The 9,161-nt window shown below is 41.2% G+C and overlaps 2 protein-coding genes across 3 annotated transcripts; both read right to left on the bottom strand.

The window, feature by feature from the left end:
- Window positions 1–2,233: 2,233 nt before the first annotated feature.
- On the bottom strand, window positions 2,234–3,290 carry LOC122049514 (bZIP transcription factor 44-like). Its single transcript, XM_042610887.1, has one exon. The coding sequence runs from the start codon at window positions 2,673–2,675 to the stop codon at window positions 2,304–2,306; it is 372 nt and encodes a 123-aa protein (XP_042466821.1). The 5' UTR covers window positions 2,676–3,290; the 3' UTR covers window positions 2,234–2,303.
- Window positions 3,291–5,905: 2,615 nt separating this feature from the next.
- Window positions 5,906–7,584, bottom strand: LOC122047026 (zinc finger CCHC domain-containing protein 10-like). Of its 2 annotated transcripts, none has more exons than XM_042608041.1 (2): window positions 7,471–7,584; window positions 5,906–6,915 (listed from the first exon to the last, which is right to left on the bottom strand). In XM_042608041.1, exon 2 carries the CDS (start codon window positions 6,872–6,874, stop codon window positions 6,080–6,082), a length of 795 nt encoding a protein of 264 aa, XP_042463975.1. In that variant the 5' UTR covers window positions 6,875–6,915; window positions 7,471–7,584; the 3' UTR covers window positions 5,906–6,079. The 2 variants fall into 2 exon arrangements, with proteins under 2 accessions (XP_042463975.1, XP_042463976.1); XM_042608042.1 differs by having other exon boundaries at window positions 5,906–6,929; window positions 7,471–7,558.
- Window positions 7,585–9,161: the final 1,577 nt, after the last annotated feature.

The following is a 9,161-nucleotide window of genomic DNA, read 5'->3' as shown; positions in this document are numbered from 1 at the left end:
GCGAGTTATAAGTGAGCATGCTCTCGCGACCAACGACCTCTCGATCGGGCTCCAGACTCTCGCCCAAGCACAAGTTATAAACGAGTCTGCCCTCCATGTACTCTTCTCACTCGTCGCTCGGTTGTCACTCGCCCTCTACTCGGATCTCCGGCTTTGCCCCCTCTTGCATTTGTCTTCGATGGGCTTCACGCTCGCTCGGTGAATCGACGTTGTGCTTTTCAATCTCTCGGGACCCACTCCCCCTCGGCTCACCAGCTTTGTGGTTGCTCAACTCAAGGGCTCTGCTCCCGTTCACTTTTAATCTCACGGGCTCCATGCCCGCTCCGTTCACAGGATTAGCTCCTGCTCAGCTCACGAGTTTCACTCTCATTTGCCATCGACCTCTAGGTTCCACCCGATCAACATTATCTCTGGTGCCTGGTCGACATTTGTCCGTCATGCGTTTAGCTTCGCTCACTCGTCCTCTTTCCACCCGCTCAGCATTCTCTCTATTTCCTGGTCAGCACTTTCGGTCGCTCGGTCGCGTGCTCGACACCGCTAGCCTAGCATCTCTCTACCCGATCGGCATTATCTCGATTTTCCAGTCGACATTTTCTCAGTCGTGCGCTCAGATTCTGCTTTATGTTAGGCTTGGTCTAGTCAGTCGGACTTGTGCCTCCTTTAACTAGACTTGAAGGGGAGGATTGTGATATAGATATATCTGGAGGACCCTAGTGGAATTAAGGAGAAAGAGGAGGGTATTTTTCGTAAAAGCATTGTTTAGGGCATAAGTGGGGCAGTGAGCACTATTCCGGGGGGTTAGGTTTGGTGGGTTCTCTTCTCCGCTGCCACCACAGCCGCGAGGGGTGCACACCGCCACCCCCATTCGGCGCCGCCTCGCCGGAGGTTCTCGCCGCCACCTCACTGGAGGCTCATACGCCACTCTCTCTCTCGCTTCTTTGCTTCTTCCGCCGCCAAGGGGGAAGGCAACAGAGGGAGGCTTGTGTGCCGCCACCTCCTCCCTTCTCCGCGCTGACACCACCGCAAGCAGCCTCCTTTTATTCCTCTCCACGCAGATGTTGCTGATTCCTTCACACGCCGTTTCCCGACGCTAGCAGCCACCTCCCTCTTCTTCGCCCCCGTCGCTTCCAGCGGTCGTCAGCTTCGGGAGGCTGCTTCTCGCATATAAGGACCCTGTGGCCGCCTCCATCAGCCACCACTGCTTCCGGCGGTTACTACCCCAGTCGTCACACCTCGTCTTCCGGCCAGCACCCTTGCTCCGACCGGTTGACACTTTCCACGCTGAGCCGGCCTTGCCAGCAACCTCCATTAATGAGCTGATGCAGAACCTCCACTGTCGGTGCGGATCTACCCAAGTCGTACGCTTTCGGTGCCGGTCGGGCCTTCTAGCTTCCATTGATGTGCACTCCCTTAGTGCTTCGAGCCTTTATCGTGGATCGGGCCTCCGAGCCCTCATTACTATTGTGCTCTGATCTGATTTGTTGTGTCTAGACCTTCATGTCGTTACTACTATCTGACTTGTGTGTTGTTATCCTATCTCAGCTTATATACCGATGTCATATCCCGACCCACGTGCCGCTATTATCTCTCAGCTTGTGTGCCGATATCATGTCTCGGCTTGTGTGTCGATGTCATAGTCCGGCCTGCGTGCCGAGGTCACATCCAGTTTCGTGCCATCATGTCCGACTCCGCGTTATCAGATCCAGCTCTCCAGCCTGTTCAGAGTCATCTACTCTTCCAGACCACGACAACTCGACCAGCTCACCGATCCACCCGAGGGTGCCCCCTGTGCCAGGGTACGTTCTCCATTCTTATTCTATGTCCATTTCATTATTATACATCTTAGTCTGTTACTTGTATATTTGTTGGATCTGTCTCGAGTATCGGAGTATCAGAGACCGAGGCGACCCGATCGCTGCCTACAGGTAGCGTTGATTAGAGGACTTCTGACGACTTGATCAACATAGAAACCATCTCAGCATCCCCTCCCTCCCCTCTTGGGACATCACGATTCGGTCAACATTCCATCCATCTCACTCGATGATCCGTCCGACTCAGATTCCGGACAGGATCACTCATTATCACTACTTCATCCATAAGTTTAATTAGTATGAAATAAAGATTATAAAAAACTTCAAAATAAAATTTAAGAAAATGAGATTACAAATTTATATAAGATATAAATTTATACTAATGTAATTATACTTATTAAACCAAAAAAAAAAAAGGGAAAAAAAGAGATATAAATAGAAATTAATTGCTTCTATCATAAACCAAGTGCGTGTTTCATTGCTAGCTATTCCTTACACGAACCACCCCCCATCGTCACCCATTGAAGGGAAGGCCTCCCGGCGGCGTTGCAGCATCCCCTGTTCGTCCATGGCCACGCCGCCGAGATCTTCCGCCAGGCGGAGCACCGCGCTGAGCGACTGCATCCTCCTCTCCAGCCTCTCCGCCTGCTCCCGGAGATCGCCGTTCTCCGCCTCCAGGCGCTGGTGATGCTGGCTCAGCGCCTCCACCTGCGCCACGATCTCGGCGTTATCTTTCGTCAGGTGCGCCACCTGGTTCGCCAGATCTTGCAGGTGCTGCTGCTTCCTCATCCGCGATCTCCGCGCCGATTCCCTGTTCGAGAGCTTCCGCTTCCGCTGCCTCTCCTCCATCTCCGACCCGGACATCTCGTTTCCGCTTCGATCGGCGACGGCGAGGCTTGAAAGGCGGATTCTTCCTTTATTGAAAATCGAGCGACCAAGATCAAATCTTTGGCTCAGGAGAAGACATAGAACCAGTAGAGGAGCACCACGGAGAAAGATTGGAGGAAGCAGATTCGGCGAAGATGGGCGGCGACGTTCATAAAGGTCACAGAGCGGCTATTAATGGAAATGACCTTCACTGAACGGATTTCATCAACAGGACCTTCCAGCGCAAATTAGGGAAAAGAGAGGCGACCGTATTTGAGCCAACAACAATGCCGGAAACGGATCGCGTCGAGCAGCAAGAGGAAGGCGCAAATCTCGAACTCCAATGTCTCTCGAAAAGTGGAAACTTGGAAGGGGGCTGTCGATGATTGACGGGATTGATCGGCGCGAGAAATTGACAGCGGAAACCTAACCCACCATCGAAAAAGATGGATTTTTTTTTGGATTATTTCAGAACAGAAATCGCTTTCCTCGACGAGACAGCAACCAACGCGAAGAGCGAGGGATCCAAACCAGCTTCCAAGATCCAGACTTGAAGCGCAGGTTCGATCGAGCACAAAGATTCGACAACAAAGGATCGAACAGGACGAAGAGGTCGAGCGAAGGTAGATGAAGGTCGAGCCTGGCTCTCGAATGGGGTATTTATAGGAGAGAGAGGCGGCATATTGGGAGAGTTCTAGGAATTTTCCTGTAGTTGACTTTACGATGCAGATTACGTCGATGAATTTATCACGTTTTGGGTTGCGCTTGAAGAGTTGAACAAGAAACAAAGTGACAAATTTGTGATTCTATTCATCGGGTTCATTATTATTCATTTTTTAATAATTCAGATAATTAATTCTAAATATATCGTACAAAACCTTAAATCGAATAAATAAAATTATTCATACCAATTTTCTTATTAAAATAAATTTGGAATAAAAAAATTACTTTATTAAATTTAAATATCCACTTTTTAATACATTATATATCAACTTTCCTATTTCTTCTTTCTCCTCTATAATATTTAAGGAATATATTTCATTCCTTAAATTTAAAGATGTACTATTTGTAAATAAATAATATAAGGATCCTTAAATTTAAAGATGTACTATTTATAAATAAATAATATAAGGAATAAATAGGATAATTTATACCTCCGTGATATTTAGGAAATTATATTTATTTTCTAAATTTAAAGATGTACTATTTATAAATAGATAATATAAGGAATGAATATTATAATTTATACAAAGATATTTTAATTATGTTACCAAAAATTTTAAGTAAAATTTTTAAATAGAGTCTGTGTTGTAGATGCTTTAAGAAGGAACTCTCGGTATCTAGAAAGGCAAATCCTGTTTTTACCATCGCACGTAGACCAGGGGCTAATTCGACGAGCCTAGTAAGAAGCGTGACTTTGTTTACTCTTGAGAAATATTTCTACTGACTCATTTCATTAACATTGTAAAACATAATTTTTTTGAGAAAATGATTTGATATTAAAGAAATGTTTGCTCATTCATACTTTTCACGTGGAAAAAAATTAGAAGTAGAGACTTAAACTATCAATATTTCGGGTTGGATTTCTTGTAAAGAAACTGGAACTCATGATGGATAAGCTCAACCTTTACGTAGGTTGAACAAGTCAATACCAATGCCAAAGTTCTCGTTGAATGAAAGTCAAATCATTCCCAAAGAAATATGTATCTGGAACTTTGCTCAAGAAAAAAAACACTAATGGAAATTGATTAAGATTCTACAACGGCAAAAAGGACTCAGTTTAATGAGTACTTATCTGCAATTCCAAAAATCAATTTAAGGTTTAGAGGTCACTTATGGAGTCTAAGCGAGTTTAATAAGATGAGACTTGTTTAATTAGGGCAAGCACCCTAATTAAACAACTTTGGATGCTTGTTGTTTGTTTAGTGAAGATTTGTCTATTTTCGTTAATGAGATCCAATATAAAAACAGAAGGCATAAGACAAAACAATATCTACTTAGACAATGTGCATAGTTATTGTTTTAAACAACATCATGAAGACATTTGAAAATATCAAAATTTTCGTCATTTCAAATTCACATGAATGCTGAGAGTTGTAATATGTTTATTTAAACAAATTTCGCCATAATCAATTTTACATTGTGATCACGTAGAAATCAGTCATGCCCCATGGGATGGATACCCAGTTGGATAAATATCCGGTTGACTAAAAGGTAACAGACTTACTATAATAGAACAAAAGATCAATTTCCAACGGACGTATATCCTTCAAGAAAACCCCTCTTACCCCTTAACTAACTTAGCGGTCGACTAAAAATTACTCATGTCCCCACGAAATATTTAGTTGACTAGAGAATGACAGATTTACCGTTGGTGCAGTTAACATTAATAGTCAAATTCAGATTTTGATGAATAACAAATAATTTAAATTTAGATGTTATATTTGTTTAACCTCTTCACTGAATGTGCGGGAATTGACGGGTCCAAATAATCTGACATCAAATTTTATTCCGCTCCATACTCAACTTTAAAAAACTAAAAATGAATATTTTAAAATACACGTAATTCATCCTCTCACATGTAATAATCCTACACTTACACCAAGAAAATAAGAAATTAATTCCCGATATATACATATCCTCCAAGAGAAAAACTCAGTACGGGTGACCCTTTTGTTACAATGTAGAAACCAGTGATGAGACACCCAAATCATCATGTTAGACAAGAACATACGACACATGATAGAGAAAAACGAAAATTAAAAAGTTAAATCATTCAGAGAAATAAAAAGCACAAAATTGAGTAACATGATTGAACAGACAAGCACTAAGTAAGCAACTATATCCATATAACAACAATCAAATTTTCTCCGGAGTCAGCTATATGGATTCTTATATCGCACTAAACTCTAGCAGCATGTGACACTAAAAGAGAAAGAGGGAACATTGCAAGCACACAGTATGTATACATCACGAAACATGTGCAGACTTCATACAAAATCTTCCATTAGGAGGTTGATAACATATGCAGTTCCTACAAGTTCTACACTTGAGAGTTCAATCTATGTAATTTAAATTTAGCAGTTGACATTAATAGATAAACTTTTTTTAAATCTAATTCTTTATGTCATCTAGGCAAGATTCTTTCGCAACAAAAAAACCCCTTTCCCAGATTATAGGTCCTATAATGAGACATATAGCGTTCTATCACCTCAGAACAGCCAGTATAATGACCAATAAAATCAGAAGTAATCAAAGCAACAACATAAAATGATAAAGTTATCACTACTATGAACATCTGGAAAAATTAAATCTACTACCAGAAAAGAACAGATTAAATCAAGCGCAATAACACCAAACTTTACTGATATATGCTAACTATACTAAAAGAGAAACCACTCCTAATGCCTCCGGCTGTGACGTTTGCTCTTCTTCCTGCTGTTCTTCTCATCAGAATCACTATCTGAGGCAGATTCAGAATCAGAAGAATCAGAGGATGAGCTAGACCTTCTATGCCTTCTTTTCTTGTGCTTCCTTCTCCGTCGCCTCCTTTCTTCTGAATCAGAGGAAGTGTAGCTGGAGCTAGATTCACCAGAAGAATCTTCAGAACCAGTCACTGAAGACTCACTATCTGAGTCAAACACTGAAGCCTCACTACTTTCCTCCTCTGAATCAGTACTGGATCGGTGCTTCCTTTTGCTCTTTGTGCCACTATTCCCTCCAACCTCCTTAGCATGATTTTCCTCCCTTGCTTCCTTCCCAATGTCAGGGTTGTCAATTTCATAAGATACTGACAGGGTCATCTTCAACTTAGGGTTCTTCAGCTGCTGAGTTCTAGAGGGCCGAGATATATAGACACGCTCGTTCTTGCACTCATAAGTCCAGTGGCCAGCCTGATAACACTTCTGGCACTGTGAAGCACCACCAGCAGAGGAAACAGAAGACTTCAAATCCTTCCTCTCACCCAATCTGACTGCTTTCTCTGTGCTCAATAGATACATTTGACGCTTTGCTTCCTTTCTTTCCTGCCATCGGCTCGGTCCTTCTTCCTTCTGCCCATAGGCATTCACATTTCGAGCTGCTGCAGTAGCAGCTCGCTCAGCTTGAGCCCTACTAAGACCCTTTGCAGCTGAAAGTGCTGCTGCTTTGACCCGGTCAGCAGCAGCCTGGGTCTTCTCTTCTTTCTTGCTTGACATAACAGACTGCAAAACTAGACCAATCTAGAACTCCTAATGACCTGCAAATGAAGACCTAATTCAATCATTAAGATCAGAAATAGACCACAAATTTAGCCAAGTTATTCGACGTGAGAAAGATTCAAACAACTCAAACACAACCTTTAGATCGATTAAATATTGATATTAATGAAAGAACAAGTGCTGAAAAAGGAAAAAAAAAGACAGGAAAATGAGGAGTCAGATAACCACTATCATAGCTAATCAATCAATTCAAACTTTTAAAGGATTTTAAGAACAGAGACTGGTAAAGAAAAAGATGGAAATCCATGAATTACCGACCCCATCAGAAATCAATCATGAAGCGAACGATCCAATTTATAACGCAAAGATGAGAAAAGGACGAAGAAATTCATTTCAGATCGCCAACCAGATCATAAAGAACTTCATCGGCAACACAAAATAAACAATCATTGATATTGACGATGGATCGCGAAATCGATTTCAGGAAGAAAACATACAGAAAAAAAACGGATCGAGGATCGCTCTCGTTGATCACCGTGAAGCGAAAAGGATAAGATCCAGAATAGACGCAAAGCGTGAGAGATTCAACGTACCTGAGGCTAGAGAGGCGAGAGAGGCGAGAGGCGGAGCGTTGGCGAACCCTAAACGCGGCTATCCACGAGAATACGAGAGAAAGGGAGAGAGCAATCTCTTTATTTTTCCACAATTGGAAAAAAAAAAAGAGAAAGTTTCATATTACTCCATACGTTTTTGTTATTATCATTTTATTCTATACTTTCATAGAATTACTAAAAGAGTCCTTATAATTTACTGATATCACGCTTTACTCAATTAGTTTCAGTTTACCCTTTATGGTTAACAGAAATGCCCCTATAAATTATACATTTTTTAATTCAACCAAGACTAAACCAATTCAAAAATTTTCATTGGTTATACGCAATTATGTATTGTGATTAGTGACTAATTAGAGTGTTTTGATAATTGATAATTTATTTAACCTAGAAAACAATTTGATTCAAATAATATCTTAAATTTATAGGCGTTATTATTCATCTATCATTAGGAAGAATTGATCACTCTAGGACTAAGTTTATCCTATCATTAGGAAGAATTATTAAAGAAAAAATAGATTTGAGAAAAAACTTTGACCATGGATAAGGTATCTAAGTTTGGATTTCACCCAACATACAATATACATAGCAAGTATCGCAACCATATGTTTTATTTTGAACAATTAAGTGTAACGATAAAGTATCAATCTAAGTAGAACATACTATCTAATACGGAGAGTATTAGAGATCTTTACATGGGTTAAGAAGGTCAATAGTCCTGTTGAAATGGAGGACATGTTGGACAATCTACTATCGAATATATTAAGAAATTAATTGAATTGAAATTACACAAAATCAATTTTAACTTATCTATCGAGATGGCTTAAGCTGATAATCTCATGCTGCCAGCGGGGCTAGTTCTGCCAAATTTCCGGTGGTCCGAGTCGCGGAGTCAATGCGATGCGTAGCAGAATCGGGAGTCGATCGTCGAGTCGGAAAGAGAATTCACCGAGTAAGATGCCGAGGCTCGCGCTCAACGCAATTTCCTCGAAACAGATTCACCCCACCTCCGGTTGTGCTTCGACGTTCTCTTGGATCGTCTGTTTCCCATGATACAATGGCAAAACCACGAACACAACCAAGCACTGGTTGTTCATGGTTAACTGAGAATGCACCAGAGTGCTATCACGAGTAGTTCAGTCGAGCGGATGCACTACTGAGATAGTTTTTGTGGGAAAACACGAGTGGACAGAAGTTCGCTCCCTGCTCTTCCTCTCGCTTTCTTTTTCGCTTATCTTCCGCTCTACTCTTTGCTCAAGATCCAACCTCCTTATATATGAGGTCTTATCTTGCCTGTAATAAATGATCAAATTATAGTCATTTAATACCGAGTTAAATGTCATCATTAATAAGTTTAATGTTTCATTAATGTCGACATGTTACAAAATCATTATTAATGGGTTTAATGTCACTATTAATACTGAGATATTACGAAATCACCATTAATGAGTTTAATAACACTATTAATGTTGAGACGTTACAGAATCACCATTAATTTCATATTAATGCTTTCGTTACACTATTAAGCATATAGTAAAAAGAGATTCAAGTGACAATATGTTGGTTCATTCTTTTGGAAAAATTTTGTCTCAACCAGTCTGACATTCGACATGCGCAGGTCGTGCTTACACACGAGTCAACCTTGGTTTAATATAATCTGGACCCTAGATTTG

The sequence above is a fragment of the Zingiber officinale genome, chromosome 2B, assembly GCF_018446385.1.
Source record: "Zingiber officinale cultivar Zhangliang chromosome 2B, Zo_v1.1, whole genome shotgun sequence".
Lineage (NCBI taxonomy): Eukaryota > Viridiplantae > Streptophyta > Magnoliopsida > Zingiberales > Zingiberaceae > Zingiber > Zingiber officinale.
This window is presented reverse-complemented; position numbering and strand designations above follow the sequence as displayed.

Bases quoted from the DNA above. Each gene is read 5' to 3' on its own strand.
- LOC122049514 (XM_042610887.1), bottom strand. From the start codon at position 2,675: ATGTCCGGGTCGGAGATGGAGGAGAGGCAGCGGAAGCGGAAGCTCTCG.
- LOC122047026 (XM_042608041.1), bottom strand. From the start codon at position 6,874: ATGTCAAGCAAGAAAGAAGAGAAGACCCAGGCTGCTGCTGACCGGGTC.